General features: G+C 45.8%; 3 protein-coding genes across 3 annotated transcripts in view; 1 reads left to right on the top strand and 2 right to left on the bottom strand.

The window, feature by feature from the left end:
• Positions 1-12,122, top strand: part of LOC106652107 — a 161,860-nt gene extending 149,738 nt beyond the window's left edge. The window contains exons 14-22 of the mRNA XM_023458455.1: positions 6,215-6,668; positions 6,825-7,413; positions 7,725-7,800; positions 7,983-8,561; positions 8,652-8,795; positions 8,923-9,136; positions 9,232-9,348; positions 9,434-9,640; positions 9,724-12,122. Of these exons, the coding sequence (XP_023314223.1) occupies positions 6,215-6,668; positions 6,825-7,413; positions 7,725-7,800; positions 7,983-8,561; positions 8,652-8,795; positions 8,923-9,136; positions 9,232-9,348; positions 9,434-9,640; positions 9,724-9,944 (2,601 nt within the window). The 3' untranslated portion in view covers positions 9,945-12,122. The remainder of the gene's footprint in view (positions 1-6,214; positions 6,669-6,824; positions 7,414-7,724; positions 7,801-7,982; positions 8,562-8,651; positions 8,796-8,922; positions 9,137-9,231; positions 9,349-9,433; positions 9,641-9,723) is intronic.
• Positions 12,123-12,970: 848 nt separating this feature from the next.
• Positions 12,971-14,692, bottom strand: LOC106651974. Its single transcript, XM_014370690.1, has 8 exons — positions 14,665-14,692; positions 14,452-14,582; positions 14,252-14,383; positions 13,803-14,185; positions 13,599-13,724; positions 13,441-13,531; positions 13,232-13,368; positions 12,971-13,160 (listed from the first exon to the last, which is right to left on the bottom strand). Exons 1-8 carry the CDS (start codon positions 14,690-14,692, stop codon positions 12,971-12,973), a joined length of 1,218 nt encoding a protein of 405 aa, XP_014226176.1.
• Positions 14,693-15,439: 747 nt separating this feature from the next.
• LOC106651975 lies at positions 15,440-22,654 on the bottom strand. Its single transcript, XM_014370691.2, has 7 exons — positions 21,582-22,654; positions 21,081-21,517; positions 20,524-20,800; positions 19,478-20,461; positions 18,553-19,060; positions 17,613-18,025; positions 15,440-17,548 (listed from the first exon to the last, which is right to left on the bottom strand). The coding sequence occupies exons 1-7, from the start codon at positions 22,068-22,070 to the stop codon at positions 15,440-15,442; spliced, it is 5,217 nt and encodes a 1,738-aa protein (XP_014226177.1). The 5' UTR covers positions 22,071-22,654.
• Positions 22,655-22,874: the final 220 nt, after the last annotated feature.

Here is a 22,874-nt window from a genome sequence, read left to right as displayed (position 1 = left end):
GAGCACAGCGCGTCGGGCATCGGTCGTATAACAAATAAATAGAACAAAAGTGCATACGTATAGGTGCAACGAGAAACAAATATAGCTCGTATGCGATATTGTCTGTGTATAAGTACTGATTACGCGTACTATATCGTCCAAGGAAAAGAACGAAAATAACAAGAGCGCGGCGCAACACTGACTGATTTCCGCGAGAGAGGCTGTGTAAAGCAGTCCGAATAGATCGCGAAAACGCCTAGATTTATACAAGAAGAGAGTCGTTATTAGAAAGCCTCGGCAAAAGCGCGAATACGTCTTATCGGAGAATTCGATTGCTCGCGCATCGTTATTATTGCCGGCAGCCGCTGCTCGTCCGTGTATACGTAATTTGGATATTTTGTTGGAGGGCCGGGGATTCGCTCTCCACGCGATTTCATCGATTTATCGAGCATAGGCCAAAATTATATGAAAAATGTGAAAAATTCATGCGTATACGATACGCATCAAATACTACAAGGCTCTTTCTCTCAAGAGAGACTCCTCTTATCTCGCAGGATACGCACACGGGGCGCATTATCATAAATTTTTCACTCGGCCCTGTCACTACTACCGCGCCGCGTAACGTACTGTACTGGCCGATCGGAAAATAATCCTAATACTCGTATCGGGGATCGAATCTTCACAAAGCGCGCGATTCACCTCTGGCTGCACGCGTATCGAATATTGTATACATCTATATGCATATGCGTGCACATTTATAGGCAGCAGCAGCAGCAGCAGACTTGCCCCGAGGCGCGTGTTATGTATGTGCGCTGTATATGTATAGGTAAGCGGTGACCGATCGAGCCGAGTCAAGCCGCGAGAAAACCGGTTGGATTAAATATTATATTCGTATATTATACACACACACGCGCGCGCGCGCGCGCGAATAGGCGAGTGCAGTGCGATGCAGCTATAGTACAGCTCCCATGAGCTAACGTAATGATTTCCGCGAAGATTAAAGGTCATACAAGTACGCGGGCACTGCTTGATTTTAAGCCTCTTTTTCTGTGTATCGCTCGAAAGGCGCGGAGCTAATGGCCTAATAGAGCGAGGCGAGGAGCGAAGAGCGCACGGGGTGTCTTTAAATCCGTGGAATATAAACGCGCATATATATATATGTACAGCTCGTGTGATATAAAATAATTCATATCGATTTGTTGCCACGGCAACGAATCGCGTACAGGAGAAGATAAGAGCGAGAGAAAGAAAATGATACTTATTTTACATATCGTATATTTATCGCTCGACTCTTCCCTGTTTTACGAATTTTCTAATCTGCGCGCGAATCTTCCACGAAAATCATGCTGCAGATATAGCTTTCTATATAAGGCAGAGTGGAAATTAGTTGGAAAATTGAAGATTTATGTGCTCTGCTGCTGCTGCTGCTCGTTACTATTAGAGTGTCGGGCATCGTCGTCGTCGTCGTCGACGTCGACTGGATCGTTATAATGATTTTACGAAAATTCGCTCGTATTTTATAATGATTCGGCTAAATGAGGCAGGAAAGCTCGAAACCAAAATCGACCGCATTCATATAATATAATGCAACTTTCCAATACGTCTATTATTTTAGATTCTCTAATATTTACGCTTCGTATATGAAAAATAAATAATTGAAGCACGTGATACGAGCTGTACGAGCAATTTGTACGGAAAGATTATTTTTTAGCGCTGATTTATAATTGAAATGATCAATTTCGCGTCATTATGCACTACATACGCCTTCGGACGCAATCGCGCGCGACAGACATGAAAATCGCCTTCGATCGCCTGGACTGTGTATACATTCTTCTCCCTGGGCACGAAATGCCGCCGCCGCCTCCTAATGCTCAATCATCCGCGAGTACGCAGAGCTTATATTGAGTCGTTTGTTGATCTAATGATCGCCGCCAGCGGTAGCCGTCGCGCCGAGTCTCGAGCTCCTATACCTGTATATATGAAAGCCGTGCGAAAATGTATCTTCGATATACCTGTACACAAGACAGCGGCAGCAGCAGCATCCCGAAGTGCTGTTGCACGTGCGTGCGCCTGTGCATGCATAATCATGCGCGCGTACACGTCTGACGTATGATGTATGAATTTAAAGGCACAAGCCAGCACACCGCCGAGGATGGAAAATTTGCCTCGTTTAACTGTAAATCGCGGCTTGATTAATTCGAAATGGTGTATCTTTTATGAGCTTCGCTTAATATATAAACACACACACACACGCACACAGACGCGCACGAGGTGCATGCACAGAAATTGTGATGTAACTCGCGGGGCTTCTGTATTTGCTCTGAGGAGGAACACAGATCGCGGGGCGATTAATCACGAAAAACGATATAGCCTGTTGCTGCCTCGGCTCCGTGCTCATAACGCACTGCATGTTTGAATTTATTTCTTCTTTTTTACTCTCTTCTTCTTTTTTCATTCGGGGTAAAAAGTAGCAGTAGTAGTAAGAAGAAGTAGCAGCAGAAAAAAAACAAGGCAAGGAAAACAAATCAACGAAATATATCATTGCCGCCGCCGCTATGAGAGTCGTGTGTAATTGAACTGATTACTGTCATTACGACAGATTCGTATACGCGTATACTAGACTCGCGCCGAGCCTATATCGAGGGCCGCGCGCAACATTTGAAACGGCTAATGGACGCGTGGTACGTAAATTACCTGCTCGACCGCCCCCCGTCTATGTGTGCATTACAGTACCGTATAGGATACATGTGCGAGATATAGTTACATATATACGAATATGTGTACCGCGGAGCTGTCGCTGCTAATTGATTTCGTTTCTTTCTGCATTTCGCTATACGGCGGCGGCGGCGGCGGCGGCAAAGTTACTATATTGACGAAACGCGAGCTGCGTAACAGCTGCCCACGTTTGGAGTTTTTTGTGTGTAACGCGAGCGCCGTTTGGACGATTATTCGCGTAATCCCTCTATTGGGTATATAATATGTAATAAAGGCGAGACGATATGAAGGAGGAAAAAAATAAGCGAATAGTCTTCGCTGAAATGATCATCGTATACGAGAGCTGACTTGAAAAATTTATGACTATTGACATCCATTATATGATTCTAAGTAGCTGTATCGATGGAACATTGTGAGTCGTTACGATCTGCCAGGCGAGATTGAGGAGCGAGCCTCGCGCCTCTGACAAGTTTGACAGAAGAGAGCTGCGGCGTTACGCTACTTATATCGCAAATTATCATCGGTTATTAATACACAAGTCTTGAAAAATGATTTGTACATATACATTTTTAACATTCTTTTGCCACTTGAGAGTTTACAGTACTCCATCTGTTGGTAAAATCAAAAAACTCACGATCAAATGTGACACCTTGGATTATGATAAATCTTGATACAGTTCAAAACGAGATCTGAAATATTAATTCTGACATTATCCTTAAAAAATAATGGCGAATTTCCAAAATTAGTCAGCAACCGTGTAAGAACAGCTGTGTTAGAAGTAAAAAAATATAATAAACTCCGATTCCGAGGAGTTTACAGTGCTGTACTATTATCGCAAGTCCCCGTAACAAACGTCCTATAAAAAATTTTACATAAAAAAACATAAAAGCCGCGTTTATCCATACGCAAGACGCGCGTGTCATTCGCGCGAGCGTAACATTGGCAAAGCCGCGCGGCGAGACGAGCGCGCGCCTATTCCTCTTTTGTTCTTGCTTATACTTGTATATCAGCTTTCAGCTTTGAAAGATATTTTCTGTTCGTTGCCTGCGTTGCTTTGCGAAATACGTGTGGCATTTCAAAGAATGAGACGCGCGACTCGTCGGTAGGTATTTTCATTATATAGCTGAAAATATATCCGCTCGCGTCGATGCAAATTTCTTACGCGTATATATGTATTCTCTCCTGTTTGTATACACATCCCTCGCGCGCGACGAGACGTCTCGAGTCGAGAAGATAGAAAATAGCTCTGCCTGTATACTCGAGAGCTCGACTATATAAGTAGCCGTCGAACTTCTTTTCATTTATTTCGGATCGAAAACTTTATTAGCCCGACGAAAGCCGCATGGCGTTTGTGGCGTACGTCTCTATTCTCTGACACCGACATAATACATCAATGAGAAGGTGTAAATAGATACAATCGTTAAAAGGCCAATAATCGTAGCGCGCAAAGATTTTCGAGAAAACGCGATCGTATTTAGAGGCTCTCGCTCTATAAAATGTGACGTTGATCTCTTCCGAGCACGCGACTTGGCACGTGCGCGCCTGCCGCCTCTCTCTGTGCTTTTCACGCCCCCTAATATGAGTGTCGCTCTATATTATAAACGAACATCCCCCCTTGGGACACACGGGAGGGTGACGAGCCGTCAGTTGTCGGCCTAACGCACTCATAGTAAACTAGTTTTGTTTTTTCTTTCTACTACCGAGCGAGAAGCGAGCCTTTTTTTTCTAGCTCATTGTGTTTGCGTTAATGGGCGCCATGTATAACTGTTTTGCGCTTTTATTTGTACAAGACTATAGTATCACGTGCTAGGCTGCTCTTTTTTTCCTTCGGGAAGCAATTGTTGGAATAAGAAAACGAAGTGCTGCTGCTACTCCTATTCGCGTGCGTCAATTTCATTTCGAAGCGCGAAACGTACATAATGTTTATCGCACGCGCCGTTCGACCATTTCTCGCCTACTCGTGATCCGTTACCAAAGATCAGACGATCTTGTATCGCGCGCACAGCTTCCTCTGTTGTTCGAAAAAAACCATAATTGCATAAAACTGCAACTCTTATACTTCGAAGTTCGCCAAATTGTCTAAAACACAGCATTCGAACGTACTTTCCATGCGATTTGACAACAACGAGGCGCATGTATTACACGTCGAATAATAAACGAAACGAACAAAAAACCACTAAAATAAATAAGCGAGGGTCGCGACCACCCAGATCACCGCGTGTTCAATATGTGTACTCTATACACGTTCAACGAACTCTCACGCGCGTCAACGGAGATGCGGGGGTGGGCTGCTCGACAGAGAAATAACGCGCGCGCGAGCGAAAGAGAGAGAAGCCCGAGAGTCGAGTCGAGAGCTGAGCCGAGCCGAGCCGAGCGGCAGATATATAGGAAGTTTATTATGAGGAAGTACAATGAACTCTAGACGCGTGCGCCGAGAGCAGAGCTGCAGTTTTCCTTTTCTTTTTTCTTTTTTTTTTTTATACGTGTACTTCTATTTTACTTCTTTTAGGTCCGTTTGTTTTGCGTGCTGCTGCTGCAGCACACCGTTAGACATGCTGGATTTTCGCCGAGTCGATCGGCTAATTCCGTCCTTCCCCCCGCGCACGCTTCAACTTGTTACGTGTTTTTCCGTATTTTCTTTTCTACATCCCGTATATATATACACATAGTTAATTCGATCGTGTGAACCCTGTCGAGCTACGGCCACTTTTTCGTGAATTCAAAATGTATACATATAAACTGGCAAACCCGCCCCCGCTATCCAGCAATGGTGGCGACGACAGAAAAAAAAATAAACCTTTTACCGTGTCTCGTTGAAAGGCAGAGATCGGCTTCTCGTGCTTTACATACACGTATACTGCTATGTACGCGGGGGGATTGATTACTTTACCCGCTCGTGGTGTACGTGCCGCGTCGCCGCTCGGTGCAGCAGCAGCAGTAAGCCCATTCAAGTTCACACCAGAAATATCGCGCGAGAGAGACCACGTGGCGCACGCGTATGTCTCTCTGTCGCGAATATATATATTCAACGTACTCGACGTGGGGGCGTCGACGTTCACGCACACATACACACACACACATGAATACAATGTGTAAAAGTCGTCGCGCACACGTTACGCCCGCCAATCTTCAACCTTTTTTTTCGTACTACCCAATAAAGAGTTCGCCTGCTGCTGCTGCTATTTTTCTCTTTCTCTTTTGCTCAGTATGTGCGCTGCTCAGGGTGTATGCACAAACGTCGAATTGGTATATGTACAACGTAGTCTTTGACATAGTGCAGAAGTTTGCCTTTGACATTCTCGAGCGACTGTGCGTTAGGGTTGTGTTGCGCGCCCTCGAGCTGTTGATTACTATTTCCTTGTAATTAGCAATGTTATATTGACGCGTAAGGCAATAAAAGAAGCAGTAGGTGAAAATTACATCTCAGTGATTCGATTGAGTGCGGCTAATTCGATATATAAATCGATATTATATTTCCATGACGCATCCCTAACAAAGTATCTCCCTTTCCTGCTTACAGAGACACCTAGACAAGGGCAGCGATCTAGCCGAGGCCGCGTCGGCCTCCGGGCTGCGCGAGCTCGCGCGCTCCCTCAAGCAGCATCTGCGAGGCTTCGGCGCCAGGCTCGAGGACCGTCGCGAGTACCTCGAGGACACGTCGCGATGCTGCTTGCTGCAGGACAAGGCTTACGACTGGGCACAGGAAGCCAGGCAGTTAGCGGCGGGCGAGCGCAAGGCGCAGCAATTCTTGGCGGCGAGACCGCCCCTGCCGGCCGAGCACTTCGCCGAGATGATGGCGCTCGCCGAGAAGCTGGGCAACGACGTGCTGCTGGATCAGTGTAGAATGGCCAGGACCAAGTGCGCCGAGGCCCTGGAGATGACGAGGGGCTCCTCGGCCCCGGGCAGTCCGCAGCGCAGAAGGAGTCTGGCCCACTCGGACTCGGCCAACTCGTGGGACGAGGCTCTGGGAAAACGTGAGTATAAATTCCAACGTTGTTTGTCAAAACTGCTTATCCTCTTCTTGCTTTCGTATCGCGCGCGGCTTCGTTCCTCCGCCCCCCGACCCGCGGTGTCAAAAAAAGGCGCGCCAAATCTCACGCACGCAAAAATCTTTCCGAATCCATTCTCAGATGCTTCCTCGAGAGGATTCATCCTCAAGCACATTCATCTAGCTCAGCATCTGTTGACGCACGATAAAGTGCAGCACCGCGCGAGCAGCTGTAGTAGTTCGAGCGCTGAACAAGCAACTGAACATCAGCAACATCATCAACATCATCATCAACATCATCAACAACAACAACAACAACAACAACAACAACAACATCATCATCATCGACTACTGCAAACCGTTTCAGGCACCTCCTGGGACGACAGCGACGGCAACAGCAGCGGCGCCTCGTGCGCCGGCGCCAGCGAGAACAACTGCGGCGTCAATCCCGGCGGAGCCATGATGATGATGAGCAGCAGCGGGGCCAGCAGCAGCCACTGCAGCAGCGGCGCGAGCGGCAGCAGCGGCAGCTCCAGCGGCGCCAGCGGCGGCGGACGCCTCGACAACATCGCCGAGCTGAGAGAGAGCAGCGAGCAGCTGCTCGACTGCTCGCCGCCCCGCACCCCGCAGACCCGCTCGCCCCAGCAGCAGAGGCGCACCCTCAACAGGCCACCGGTCAATTCGCATCTGAATCGGGCGCCGAGCATCGCCCACGGCATGAAAGCCAAAAAGTAAGTGGACAAATAAAAACAAACAACTATTTATATTTGACACGGTCGACCTATTTCGTGCGCGGTAAAAGTTGACAATTTCACCGCGGCTGGAAAATATGCGAGAGCTTTCCTGAGTGGAAAAATGTATTTTTACTCCAGCCACTAATGAGCTCGAAATTTCTCTATCGAGTAGTCTTTCGCGCCTTCTATGCGCTAAAATCATACATAATTAGACAATTTAACGGCTCGGTAAACTAGATTACGTGTTGTTTTTGTTGTTGTATATACGCTATAAAAAAACATAACATTTTTTCTCCCCGTTTTTGCAGAACCATCCTACTTATAATGAGGGAGATGATACAGACTGAGCGTGATTACGTGAAATCTCTCGAGTACATAATAGAGGTAAGCAGCTTACGCCAAAGTTACAAATTGCCCAAGACGCGTACGTATACGTACCGCCCGAGAGACCGAGTTGCTTTCGTAACTGTAAACTCGCGGGCGGGCAGTATACACGATGCATAATATAATGCGAGCGAAGGACAAGTGGAAAAAAATATTCGTAAAATTGTGCTTTCCGTACACAGAACTACATACCGGAACTGCTGCGCGAGGACATTCCCCAGTCGCTGCGAGGCCAGAGAAACGTGATCTTCGGCAACGTCGAGAAGATCTACGAGTTCCACAGCCAGTACTTCCTGCGCGAGCTCGAGTCCTGCGAGCACTCGCCCATGATGGTCGGCCAGAGCTTCCTGCGCCACGAGAAGAAGTTCTACCTGTACGCGCTCTACAACAAGAACAAGCCCAACTCGGACTCGCTGATGGCCGAGTACGGCACGACCTTCTTCAAGGCCAAGCAGCTCGAGCTCGGCGACAAGATGGACCTGGCCTCGTATCTGCTCAAGCCCGTGCAGCGTATGGGCAAGTACGCGCTGCTGCTGCAGCAGCTAGTCAAGGCCGGCATGGACCTGTCGGAGCAGCTGTCGGCCGGCAAGAGCAGCACCAACAGCGGCGGCGACGACGTCAAGGACGACAAGGACGACATCGACAGCGTCAGGCCGATGGTCGAGGGCGAGGCGGATCTCAGGTCGGCCGAGCAGATGGTGCGCTTCCAGCTCAGACACGGCAACGATCTCTTGGCCATGGACTCGTTGCGCGATTGCGACGTGAGTTATTTTATTTTATTTTTTTTTTTTTTCGTATTTTTGATCGATTCCTCGAACGAGTCACAAAACAAATACATAAATTATATCCAGGTCAACGTCAAGGAGCAAGGCAGATTGCTGCGTCAAAACGAATTTCTGGTGTGGCAGGGCAAGGGCAAAAAATGCCTGCGCCAAGTCTTCCTCTTCGAGGATCTGATTCTGTTCAGCAAAGCTCGCAGATTCCCCGATCGCAAGGTAAGCGTAAGTCGATTCATACCAATCTTCTACGTATATTACATATAGCAGTACTTATCGAATGTACTTGATTGATTCACGCTAATGATCCTCTTTTACCTCCCCCTTTATCTTGTCGCGCGTACAGAACCTCGACATCTACATCTACAAGCACAGCATCAAGACGACGGACATCGGACTGACGGCGGTGATAGCCGACTCGCCGACAAAGTTCGAGATCTGGTTCAGAAAGCGCAAACCGGGCGATACGTACACGCTGCAGTGCGCCAGCGAGGACATCAAGAAGGCCTGGACCGAAGAGCTCAGTAATTTACTCTGGAAACAGGCGCTCAGAAACAGAGGTTCGTTCGAGACTCTTCTTTCAATTTTTATGGATTTTTATTTTCGATGTAATAAACTTAAACTAAACTCTTCTCTCGTATATGCAAATTTACAGAAGTGCGCCTGGCCGAAATGTCGAGCATGGGCATCGGTAACAAACCCTGCCTGGACATCAGACCCAGCGCTGACCAGATAAGCGATCGATCGATCAGTGTCGCCCAGCTGTCCAAAAGTGAGTTTTTCTTCGGCGTCTGATAATTTCTCAGTCTTCGTTTCTGAGTCTTAGTTTTAAAAATTCCGCTTCCGTCGTCTTTCAGCAGCTCCAAGATTCCGTAACTCGATAGCCGTGTCGAGCAGCGACGACTCGAGTAGATGCAGTCGACGACCGCACAGCGTCATATCCGTGAGCTCGTCGTCGAGCAGCGGCGGCAGCAGCGGACCCCCGAACACGCTGAATTTGGGCTTGGACACGAGCCCGAGGCTGCATCATCGTAGCACCACGCTCAATAGTCAATGTAGCGTTGGTGAGTAGTGCACACATTCTCTCAGCTGTACTGTGCCATGCTAAACAGCTTTTGATCATTTATCGTGTTGCTACTATTTACAGAGAGCGGAATTATAGCTGATATTTCGATTATTTCCGACGACGGCGGCGACGGCGGTAGTACCGAGCGCAGCAGTCACTGGAATTCCACCCTCGAGTCGCCGACGTCGCATCTGCCGCCAACGGGCCACTCGACCCCGGCCCAGCTACAGTCACCCACGACATCGTCGTCGCTCGCCTCGCCGACCTCGTCCGAAGCCTACGACGTGTCCGTGAATCTCTGAAACGAGGCCCCCGATTTTCCGGTCACGGAATTATAATCAATTTAATAATTAATTAATTAATTAAGATAGAGAGAGAGAGAAGATAGCTCGATCGGTTCGCTGGAATAATCTTGTGCATTTGTGCCTGATTTTCGTTATAAGAATTTTTTATATCGAAACAGAGATTAGAAACGTTTCGAAAAAGCGTAAACGTTGCCATAATCGATTTTTACTTCTTATAGTCGGTTTCAAAGTATCGGAGTGATATCTTGGAATGTTTGTTTTTAATTTTGTTTGTTTGTTTGTTTGTTTGTTTGTATGCGAGAATGGTACTATTTTTATGTGATTTAGAATGTTTTTAAAATAATAATTTATGCATATTTTACAATTTATAGTTTTTTATGCTTTACTTGCGTGAACATTGATGTGTTCTAAAAAAACAAAACCAATGTAATGAAAGAATACGTAAAAATTATATACTTATATGTGCATGATTATTTATAACTTAAAAAAGCACTGCATTTAATTATACGTAGCATAATTGAAATTTTACGTAGGAACAGAATAATACAGTTTAAAGTAACATTTGAGCGAACCGTCGATCGAAACTTTTTCACGCGCTTTGAGTGAAAAGCACAAAAGTGACCATTCCTCAATTATAACGCAGAGCTTTTGCTTTAGTCATCTCGCAGCAAAAGTACATGTCGTCACAGGGAACTTATAGAAAAATAACATTTTCATCCCTTAAATCGTCATTTTTCTGCTCAAGCTCGATGCAAAAGTATATAGGTTCAAATATAATGTGTGAATATTTTTTGCATTTTTACTATTGTCATATACATATTAAGAGTGTGTATCTACACTGTAACAGTATGTGAATCATCATTTATTAAGCAGACTCGTTAAACATGCTTTTAAATCCGCTGATTCGTCGCTGCTAGTAAAAATGAAAATAAAAATCAGGATGATCGCGCACATTGGCAAAAATAACCATACACGTACCATTCTTCTGTAAGATATTGTAATATACCGAAAGTTTTTATACAATTTAATAAGTTAACATAATACATGAATGCGTTAGTCTTACTTTGTTTTCAAATGATATATGTCTATATCAAAAATTAATCTATAAAATTATTATTATTCATTACAAATTACGTTATATAAATTATAGTTATAATTATTATTACGACTAAAAAATCATAACATGATTACTATTATAGAACATAAAACAATTATAACGTATTTCTTAACCTCAAGTCATTTGTAAACATCTTTTATCGAATGTAGTTTGTAAAAGGTAGCATCCGTAACATCCAACGCACGCCTTGGCCTGTTCACAAAGCCAAATTTTGTAATTTTAAACCTAAAACTTGTTGAAACATTTATGTTCAATGTTATAATTTCTAATTAGCGAGAGGCGCGTGTCACGTTTTTGACAAGCTTATACAAAACAAAAATATGAAAGTCTTCATATAGATAATCAAAAAAAAAATTGAGTAAGCTGATCTTAAGACGGACCGTGCAGTACATTAAACGAATTGCGAAAAATGTTTTTTCTTTAGTGAAATAACTTTTTTTCACCTTTTAATCGATAGATATTCATTAAAACAAAAAAGTAAAAAAAACATTACACGAACTAATGTCTTTCGATTTATTTCTCGAGATAATTCCTGCGCTCGATCGGCATTAACACGAGATATAGTCAGAAACCGAAAAGTGTAAGGTTTTACGCAGGTTTCTCGAGTCCTTTCAATCAAACTATTTTTCTAATTCCAATTTTTCGCTACTAAAGTGAAAGTACGAGTGTATAATGCTGAATAAAGATCGATCGTACGTATGAATGTATCTACCAGAAATTGCAAAGGAAGAAAAAAAGTCCTTACTAATTTGATTACTCTTTAAGAGACGAGAGAATCGTTTCTAACGATTGACTAAACTTAATAACGAGTAAAAACGGTCCAGCCAGATATCGACAGTTATATCTTTGTGGGATGGTGACCGATAAATTATAATTTTGCGAAAAAAATTGTATATTATTTACATGTGTAACGAAATAACTTTATGAGTTGAACTGAATTTTAATCTTCGTCTCGCCCTTCATTTAACTTGCAATGAAAAAATAATCATCTTCATCTCAGTAATTTCAGATTTGAACTCGAAAAAAATTACTTCCATTCTATACTCAATCTAATAAGTACCCAATTTCGATATAATAATATACACTAGAACTTTGAGAGAAACAGAAAAAACTAATTTCTTGACGAATATACACGAATTTTTCGATGCAATTATTGAGTTTGAATGCGAGCACGTGCTTATGGTCCTCGAAATTCCACAAAAGTATAGAAACTATTTTTGCGCAATAATGTTGATAGTAATAAATCGTAACGTTACCGAGCTTGAATAAATCCCCGAGCTTTTTGACATTTTGAGGCCACAAAAAAGTACCCACGAGTTTGATAAAAAAAAACCATCTATCTATACGCTAACGCTGTATATTTTTTGCGAAGTTTACCTGGTCTCACGCGATAATGGAACAAAATAAATACCGAACGAATATCTAGCTAGTATACACGAAGAAACAACTGACACTTTTCTATCATCGATAAACAAACATTTTACTGCATGGTACCTAATTTTTCAAATTAAAAAAAAATGATGAAATAAAATTGTCTCTCCTTTTCTTCAAAAATTCTTCCAAACACACTTACTCATATTTTGTCGCGTCATTAACGAAACGAACGTAATAATATATTTTGCGCTATAACTGTACGTTATTGATCAGATTAGAGAAAACAACGATCTTCGCTCGAAACAATATGTATCGCATCCTTTATAAGTTGTCAATAAGTGTAAATATTATATGATCGATAACACAATTATTTTTCAGTATTGTAACTGTCTCTAACACCGATGTATTTTATTATACTTTATGAAATATACTGTATTGGGTGCCTTTTGTAGTGAAATCTTCTGTCTTGATTTTTTCTTTCATTCCGACACACCTGTCGATTCCTTTTTTTTTCAGATTCGCGAAAAATTGTCTACGCGGGTCTTCGGAACAGTCGAAAGAACAGTATGTACAGAAAGCTTTGCTGGAAAAACTGGCCCAGCGTTTGCATACCCAAGACCAACGATCCGCCCTTTATATCAACTGGCTTCATACTGCGCATCATGATTATGCGAAACAGCGCAGTTAGAGGTTTCGAATGATTTTTCCAATTCGTAGTGTAACTGAAATAACTGATCATATTTGTTTTATTAGATTGAAATTAGTAATCTCGCTTTATAGGCAAAGTGCATACGATTCGCTGAATATGGCTGTACTGTTGGTGATGACTTTTTCACCCAACACGGCGAAGAGGCTGAAATAGCTCAAAACTCCGGCAAACGTGACGAAATATCTGAACAGCTCGACAGGATCGCGGACGGTGGTCATCACCTAAAATTAATTATACATTAATCTTTTTCAAGTGCAATGAGAAAACTTTTTTTTTCTGAAAAACTAATGTACCAAAACAAGCAGGCCCCCGAACGTCGACATATTTTGAACGGTCAGAAGAAACAACGGCACGCTGAAGGCCTTCTCAATCGTATTGGTAATTCTGTCGGAACATAAAGAAACGTCGTAGAGTGAAAACCATTAATATAGCCGCGTGCAATGTGACCTACTCTATAGCCGTCTGATGGATCTCGATCGCGTTGATGATGTTGCCTCGAGTCTCATGTTCGTACGATATAGTTTTGCAGTAACACACGTTATCGTCGTCGTTTTTCGACGCCTCTCTGAGCCTCATGCTGAATACAGAGAAAAGTAATTCAATAATTGACGATAATTTGAGAAAAGAATTCAAGAAAATTTCAGGCTAAACTGACCTTACAATTTTGTAAAGCGCCAAGTGGTTGTGAACGATGAGGACGAAGGCCGCGTCGAAGGAGATGTTGATGAACACCGCGACCCAGCTCGACACGAACATGTGAAAGAGCAACGCGTAAAAATACTTCTCCTGATCGACGAAGTACTCGGCGTACATCGGCAGCTGCTTGATTTTGAACGTTAGATTCGATTGCAGGTAATATTCCAAATTCATATTGGCCAAGGGTATCGTTTCGAACATCATAGTGGTTAGACCGACGCAGAGCAAGATTTTGGTTAAAAATAATGGCGCCGCCCTCGAGTGATAGTTCATCACTTGGGTCTCTTTGTTATTGGTGATTTTCAGTGTTTTAAATGTCATTTTCTGATATACCTCTTCCCTCTATTGAAACATAAGTTATACGTATTTATTTTAAAAACATATATATTTTACCGTCTAATTTTTTACCTGTTTTTCATTAATGTAAAGAGCTATGAACTTTATTAGGACGCCAGATAAGATCGTTGAAACGAAGGTATTTTCAATTACAAGCTGTATGTCCATATCTACGCAATTCAGTTCAATTAACAATCTGCAAACCTATTCGTAGATAAAAATCCATGTAAAATCTTTCTATGTATTACAGTAGCAAAACGTTGAGAACCTACTATTGGAACTAACAAAGATACCAGCATCACACCGTTGAACACGCGAACGATCGAATTCACACGCGGATATTGATACGGCCAACATCCGGCTAATTTTTCGATGAGTATGATGTACCTCCATGTTTCTTTCGCTGATTGACATCAATAATTTGCATGAATTTTCTGAATGTTCGCTATATTTTTAAAAATAATTTTCCACTAAAATTATTTTACCTTCGAACATGCGTGCCAACTCGTCCATTTTTGTTGATTCAGTTTTATTTTATCTTTTAGCCAGTAGTAGTAATTACGGTGTTGAACCTTTTTTTTCGACTCATATTGAATGAACTCACTCGTCCAACAACGACAACAGTTCCCTGATCGTCGCCGCATGTCTCTACACACGTCTGATTTACTTCGCTTCATTGATTTTGTGATTGAGGGTGATTTTTATAATGAAAGTCGGCGTGTGTATGTATATACATCGACGCCGCGACTATTATGATGTTACATTCTTTATGAATGCAAAATTATTTATTACAAGTCACTGGAATTAACGCGGGACTAAACCAAAAATCAGGCTTGATTTAATTTTTGCACATCATAACTAAAATGTATTCTTATTTAATTGTTTCTGACATTTTAAATAACAACAATAAGTAATATATGTTGTTTTTAAGACAATTAATCAACTTCACCTTGTAAGTTAATGATTCATTGCAAGGATCTGTGTAAAGAAAAGGTAGCAGGTAAAATTATATAAACAAAGAAAATCGGTGCTATTTTTAAAACTTCATCTATTTTTATAACTTCTTATGTACAAAATTAGTTCGTTTTAACAATATACACGTCACAAATATATACGAACGATAAAATCAATTGCAATCTATGATAGGAAAAATGTATAACGACACCGCCGCACAAACGCGTGGGTGCTGCATAAAAAGTACGAATTCTATCCTAAAAACTTACGGTAAAAATGAGCGAATTTACACTATATCGAAACGGACTACGCGATCTCGTGCTTCAATCTGAACTGTTTGACCAGTACGTTGCACTGCTCGCTGGTGATTAATTTTCCTATCGGCGCGCCCAAGTCGGCGCTCTTGCAGTAATGCAGCATCTGCACCAGGGCCATCGAGTAGTTGGCGTGCTCGCGGCCGTTCTGCTCGAAGAATTTGGAAATCGCCAGAATCTCCGCTATCTCGTTCCTCAGCACCGCCCAGAATTCCTTCTTGCGCAACAGCTCCGTCTGCCTGCTCGAGTACGCCTGTTTGGTCGTCTCGTCGATCGAGCGCAATTTCACCAATGATCCGCGGTCTCGTTCCAGCATGGCGATCGCGGGTAACTTCGTCGGACTGATCGACGAGTACTCGGTATCCTTCAGCAAGTCTTCCGATGGAAATCTCACCGTGACGAAATAGCTCGAGCCCTGAGAAAATTGTTTGGAAACTTCCTCGAAGCTTCCACCGAATTTTTTCGGCGCAGCCCTGGCGATGAAGCTCTCGATCTTGGTCACGCCCTGCCATTCTTTCGGAGGATAATAGAACGTCGGAGTCTTGTCGATATTTTCGTGCTTCGCATCGACGTTGTCCACCTTGCCGTTGCTGCTGCTCTCCTTTTCGACGACGAACTCGACCAGCTGAGCAATTCCCGTGTTCATGATGTCGCTCTCGAAGAAGTGGGCCACCAGAGCCTCGGGTACCTTGACTCGCCTCGTCCAGTTGGCCGTGCCGTACTCGCCGTACTCGTCCAGGGTCTTGGCCATCCTCGATATCTCCGTCGAGTTGACGTTCTTTATCAGCTTCATGTTGCTGTCGTTCGAGTGCTCGAGTATGTAGTAGGACTCGCGATACGACCTGACCATGCGCAGAAATATCTTGACGCAGACGTCGTGATTGAGATCGCCCGAGGTCATCAGACTCACGACGTAGTTGAGCGACTTGCCCTGCAGATACTCGGACTTGTGCACCATGTCGTCCACGCTGCTGTTCTCCTTGAAGAGGGCCAGCACGATCGAGGCGACGGCCTCGGCTATCATGACGCTCGTCACGTTGGCCACGGCGAAGCTCAGTGGCGGAAAAGCCGTGGATCTCGCGATCAGAGCCAGCGCGGCCATCAGCTGCGACCTCGACTTTTCCGCCGTCGCCTCGGGTATCAGGCCTAGCTTCTTCAGTCCGTAGATGGTCTTCAGGCCCTTCGATCCCAGTTCGGACAGCTCGGGCTCGATCATCAGGTCCTTGGTCTGCTTCTCCTCCTTCGTGTCGGGCTTGAAGTGCTTCAAGTAATCGCCGATTCGCTTGCTCACCGCGAGATTATTGGTGTCGCTGCCCTCGAAGGCCTCGAGCAGCAGCTCGACGTTGCTGCGATAGACCTTGAGGCAGGTCAGCTTGGCGGCGAACTGCTTGACGAGGACGTTCTCCTTGCCCTTGGCCGGCTTGATCAGGATGCGCTTGAAGCCGTAGTTGTGCTCGTCGTTGAATATCCGCCGCTCGATGTGCTCGATCTCCTCGCTGAGGCCGGCCTGCGAGATGGTCAAGTACTCGAGGATCTCCGCGGCGTAGATCGCGTACTTGTCGTTGGCCGTGGAGTTGCCGCAGGCGAAGACCTTGGCGAGAAATTCGCGAAAACGCGGCATGAGCCGGCCCTTCTCCTCCAGGGTCGAGTCGAACAGCATGAGGAAAGCCGGATACATGACGTTGGCGTTCTTGCTCAGACAGATGGCGTTGATCAGTGCCGCCTTGGCTTTGTCCACCTCGTCGTTCTTCATGAAAAAGTCGGCCTGCAAAATGCCGTAATAGGGATTCTGCGTGACTGTCCCGCTGATGATTCGCCTGGTTCTCTCGTGATTCTTGAAACTGTAAAAGATGTAGCTGGCCTCCTTCATCGAGTACTTTTTGCCCTCGAAATTCTGATCCTCCAGCCAGAAGGCCCAGAGCTCCTTGAGATCCTTCATGAGGTAGGAGTGGCCCCACGTTATGACGTTGTTGTTTTTCAGCTCTTGGCAGAGGTCGGAGAACAGCGTGAACAGCGCGTCCTCGTATCGCAACACGTCGACTTTGGTCAGCTTGATGTCGCTCAATCTTTCTCTCTCGATTATATCGATTCTTCTCTTCACCTACGAAAGTACATGTTTTGAAAATCGAAGTACGTTCAGAATCTTATAAATTGTATATAATTACCTCGTCGAAATCCACCTCTGAACAATCGCTCGTGTCCAGATTCAGCTTCTTGATCTCGCTCTCGCGCACGACCAGCTGCGCGCTGCCCCGATTGCCCTGCCTCGAGGTGCGGAAGAAGGCCTGCTCGCGGACTCGCTCGTTGTCCGGGCAGAAGCCCACGTAGACGTGGAGGCCGCCCCGGGCCTCGAGCTCCTTCGAGGTCTTGAAGTCGGCGCCGCGGCCCGCGATGTTCGTGGCGACGATCACGTCGCCGGGCAGGACGGTGTCGCGCGTCACGTCCACGCACTCCTCGTCCTGGAACTTTTTCAGCCGCATCGGGCAGTCCGAGCTCATGAGGTCCTTGAACGCGGCGAAGTGCTCCTCCAGCAGCATCAGGTCGGCGATGGTTTTGCAGATGATCAAGACCGCTCGACCTGCCCAGAAAGAGGGGGAGATACGACCAAAATTGTGTTTAGCTTTAAAACTGATGTAAATGTGGAGGAAGGAAGTATAATAGATAAATATATTTAACTATTATAGGATTTAAATTTTAACTTATAGGATTATTTTCAATTTGCCGCTTGCTGATTTTCAAACGAAGGTACTTGATAACTAGTGGTATAGACTGGTATTAATTCTAACAACAGAAACATTATCGATTCAAGATAATTTGTCAACACAAATTTGCTATGTACAATTATTTTAACCTTGCCACTTGCAGATTAGCTAATAAAGGTACTCTCAATCTAGCGGTGGAAGTTGGTCATAAATATGATTAAATTTGGAATTGATTTAATTATGATAAATTTCGTAGATTTTTCGATGAATTGATGCAAAAAATAAATTTCTATGAAAACATTAATTTTCAATGGAAATAAATAAATTTTAAGTACCAAATCAATCACAATAGTGCGCGCATAAGATTGAACTTGCTGAAATGTCATTTTGTCGGCGCGTATACCTGAATACTTGATCATGCCCGCGGCCATCAGTGCGATCTCGAAGCTCCACTCGTCGTCGGGCACGACGACGCCCCTGTACTCCTCGAACAGCTTGGTCTTGTAGGTCGGCACCCGGGCGTAATCCACGTTGTAGATGGACGAGAGCAGATCCTGCTCGGCCTTGGAGCCGAGTGTGCCCGTGAGGCCGAATATCCGGTTGCCGTACTTGCCGATGTAGGCGTAATTCGACACGCAGCTGCTGGTCAGGCTCTCCGGGGTGACGCGCAGATTGTGCTTGATCTGGATGAACTGGTGCAGCCCGTAGGACCAGACGGTGTTCTTCAGAGTGACGCCGGTGTTGCTGTAGTCCACCGGGATTATGGCCAGCTCGCCGTTGGCCTCCTTCAGCGAGTACTGCTCGTTCTCGCGTATGAAGTAGCGCGCTCGGATGGCGTTGCCGATCCACTTGGGTATCATGCTCTTGGCGTAGCGCAGACAGTGCGTCGGCACGAATTTGTAATCCAGGTCCTGCGAACACGCATTTGGTGGCGAGCGCCGATTAATATACACATCTTGAAAAATATCAACATACACATCAATGGAAGGATTTTCAGAAATCTTGGTTGTACTTATTATACAATTATTTTGATTGGGCCACTTGCAGATTTACGGAATAAAGGTGTATTCGCCATCTAGCGGTGGGGACTGAATTTAATTATGATTGAATTTCCATAAATTCTTTTAGCAATTTCGGTCAAAATGAAAGTACAAAATTATTTTTTGTTAATTTGTTGAATTCTGATGTATATGAGTTGAAGTAAAAAAATTAATCAGTGTTGATACATTAATTTACGACAAACATTTACTGTAAAAGTACCTTAAATATGCATTAAATTTAAGTTATCATTAACGGTGTACACAATTAAAATGAATTAAACCGTTTACCTTGAGGTTCGCCTTGATGCGCTCCTCCAAGCGGCCGATCATCGACGCGTCGAATATCTTCACGAACTCGTCCACGGCCATCCGCTTGACGCTCTTCAGGCCGGCGAAGCCGTCGATCTTCTCCTGGAAGTCGTCGATCAGCTCGGACTCGGCGTCGAGCAGCTCGTTCCAGATCCTCAGATAGATGTACTTGAGGTTCTCCATGCCGGCGAAGGGCGACGAGATCTTGGCGATGTGGCGGCCGTTGTCCACGAGCATGTTGTCGACCTCGTCGAGGATCACCCGGCCGAACTGTCGGCCGCTCAGCGTGCCCAGGCCCTCGGCGGTGTCGCGCAGATAGTCGAACTGAAAGTCGCTTATGCTGCCGTAGACCACATCGGCGAGGTAGCACCTTCTCGGGCCCTGGGCGTAGCTCTTGTCCGGGGCGTTGGTCGCGCAGCTCGCGTTGAAGATCGCGTAGAAGAGCTTGCGACTGTCGACGCCCTCCTGCGCCAGCACGGCGTTGCTCGTGATCACGTCCACGCTCTTCTCGCCCTGCAGCAGCATCGTCACGGCGAGCAGCGACACTATCACGGTCTTGCCCTCGCCGCTCTCGATCTGGCACAGTTTGCCGTGATAGGACTCGGTCGATCGGACGAACACCAGAACCGACAGGATCTGGGTGGCTCGCAGACGCTGTCCGCCGGTGGCGATCTCGTTGGCTCTGTCCAGTATCGCCACGGCCTCCTCGATCGCCTCGACCTCGAACGGCTTCTCCTCGGCTTTGCGCTCGTTCGCCCAGGCCATGATCTCGCCCACGCCCTTGTCCTTCCACGCGGCGTAATGCTTCATTATCTTGGCGTAAGACTCGCGAATCTCGCGAATCTGCCGATCGACGTCCTCCTTGCTCGTGAGATCGTCGTGCTGCACGTCGAGCACCAGCTCCGAGACCAGCTGGTCCCACGACTTGATCTTTTTGTCCGCCGCGTCGGCCTTTTGCGCGTCCTGCGAGATTAGAAAAGATTCTAAAGATCTTGAACGAAACGACTTACGAAGAAAATCCATACCCTTATGTGTTTCGACTTGAGCTTCAGCGCCGCGGCCGCTTTCTCGATCTGTGCCGCGGCGCTCGGTGGCGCATTGCAGTCGGAATTACGAGCGGCCGCCATCAGCTCCGGTCGCCTCACTGTGGCCTTGGCCTTGTCGAAGTACACCCTTATCTTGGCGTAATCCAAGCGCAGCATCTGGCTGACCTTTTGCAGGACTCGCTCGAGCTCCTCGTTCATCTCGGCCTGGGCCAGGACGGCGAAGATTTTCGTGAATTTTTGCATCTGTTCGGGGTATCTGTATTTACGCACAAAAATTTTAATACATAAAATATAATTTATGCAAATGGAAATGTACGAATTGCAGTTTTGCGAGGCTTTCCACGACGCTCCGTAACATAAAGCAGTCAGCGCTAGTACGCGTATCAAATTTTCAACGGCGTATTAATATTAAAAGCCCGTCGATTGTTTACTTTGGCGCGGCCTATAAATAAGCTCGAATAATTAATGAGCTCGAGAACGCTCGAGCGCAAATCGATGAATTGTAATGGAAATTTTAACGCATATACAACACTCGCCTCTCCTGGATATCGAGATTGTAGACTCTGTGGCCGTCGTCGATGTCGACAAAGTCGTTCTCGTCGGACTTGATGCTCCTCGACACCTCCTGATTCCTGTAAAAGGCGCTCCGCGCGTCCTTCATGGCCTTCATCGTCTTGTAATCCGTCTCGTGTCGCGGATCCTGCTGCTTCTCCTTCGCCTCGGACTTGAGCAGGCCCGTGTAGGCGCTCGACAGCAGATAGGTCTCGCGCAGCAGTCGGGAGCAGTCGTCGAGAAAGAGGCCGACCTCGTCGCGAAAGCTCGGATAGTCCGGATCGGAGCAGAGCTCGGCGCAGAGAGCCTCCAGGCCACCCAGCAGGTACTTCTGCAGCCAGAGGCGAAACTCCCGCTTGACGTTCTGCACGCCGTACTGCGTGCAGAAGCGGACCTTTTGAAATTTTTCAACGAGAGGCACCTGACGAGAGAGAATTAGTGAATCGATGATAAAAGAAAGAGAGATCGAGTCGATTTTTGTGTACCTTGATCGTATCCGATTTCAGGCCCTTCATGAGCACCTGAAGATTCCTCAGACAAATCGGGCCCGAACTGTTCTCGTCGTTCTGCTCCGTGCCCCTGTGGCTCTCGAAACGCACCGTCTCGCTTTGCAAACAATTGCCGATCGCGTCCCTCAGCGTGTGAGGTATCTGCGCGCCCAGCGAGTCCTTGTACAGCACCACCACCGAATTGTGCAGATAGGTGACCGCCAGACAGACCCAGTGCCTCGCCGCCTTGCTGTAGATCAAGAAGAACGGCTCCTTACGGACGTCCAGCTCCTTGAGCTTGTCGAGCTCGCCGCACTGGGCCGGCTCGTCGCTCACGACCAGGCCGAAGTGCGCCTCGGCGTCGTACTCGTAGAGGTCGATGAGGTACTCCGCGACGCAGAGCATCTCGTTCTCTGCGTACTCCTCGTTCGAGGCGATCTTGCGCAGAGTCTCGGTGGTGATGCGCTCGCCGAGTTCTTCGCCCATTTTTCGTTTTTGTTTTTTTTTTTTTTCACTTTTAAACTTTTTTCTCCACTTGACCAGACACTGACAGTTGTACAGGAAATTATCTACAATTTTACTCGAGCTTCAACATTGCTTACATAATCACAGCGGCTAATTTTTTCTCTATTCGATAACCGTAATATTTATGTCAAGTTCGATCGAGTGGCCCCTTGAAATTTACGGTAAAACCAAGTCAACTGCCAGCGATCGTCACACCGCACAACACATCAATTAAACAATAAAATTCGGTCGCACGTGCTCAATAAACTACCAATCGATCGGACAACGTCGAAGCATCGAACGCGACGTTTGTTTTTTTTCTGTGCATCGTGTGCATAATATCTCACTCTCTCTCTATCTGCTCCCGAAGCACAGATTTCACGTGCTGCGACTGTCGACGTTTCGGCTTCTTTCTCGAGTGCGAGAGCTTTCACAACGGCCGGTGGTATTTTTAGAACTTGATCTTGGGTGCCGTCGCCGCCGCTGCCGCAGTGTAGCCACCACCACCGCCGATGTGTGTTTAGTTATAACAGAAGAAGAAGAAGAAGAAGTTTCTTTTAGGCTGAACTTATAACAGAGCACACGGGTCGATCGCGTGTGTGTGTGGCGCGTTATAACTATTTTCAAATCGAGACCGAGGAGCAAGGCGCTATCTCGATGATCTCGTTATGGGTACTCTGAGCACGTTAATTGTGTGGTTTTGCCTTTTAATATCTCAACGAGGTGGCTGTTAAGAAAGATTAACTGGAATATAGCGAGATATCGTTTGTTTCTATGCAGCAAAAA

The sequence above is a fragment of the Trichogramma pretiosum genome, unplaced genomic scaffold (assembly GCF_000599845.2).
Source record: "Trichogramma pretiosum strain Unisexual culture from Peru unplaced genomic scaffold, Tpre_2.0 scaffold13, whole genome shotgun sequence".
Taxonomy (NCBI): domain Eukaryota; kingdom Metazoa; phylum Arthropoda; class Insecta; order Hymenoptera; family Trichogrammatidae; genus Trichogramma; species Trichogramma pretiosum.
Note: the sequence above shows the minus strand (reverse complement) of the source record. Positions and strands in the feature narration are given on the sequence as shown.

Bases quoted from the DNA above. Each gene is read 5' to 3' on its own strand.
- LOC106651974 (XM_014370690.1), bottom strand. From the start codon at position 14,692: ATGGACGAGTTGGCACGCATGTTCGAAG. The intron at 14,384-14,451 runs GTAGGTTCTCAA...ATCTACGAATAG, and splicing joins TATCTTTGTTAGTTCCAATA to GTTTGCAGATTGTTAATTGA. The intron at 13,369-13,440 runs GTACATTAGTTT...AATTAATTTTAG, and splicing joins TCGGGGGCCTGCTTGTTTTG to GTGATGACCACCGTCCGCGA.
- LOC106651975 (XM_014370691.2), bottom strand. From the start codon at position 22,070: ATGGGCGAAGAACTCGGCGAGCGCATCACCACCGAGACTCTGCGCAAG. The intron at 20,462-20,523 runs GTATGGATTTTC...CTAATCTCGCAG, and splicing joins TCAAGTCGAAACACATAAGG to GACGCGCAAAAGGCCGACGC. The intron at 18,026-18,552 runs GTATACGCGCCG...CTTTCTGGGCAG, and splicing joins GGGCATGATCAAGTATTCAG to GTCGAGCGGTCTTGATCATC.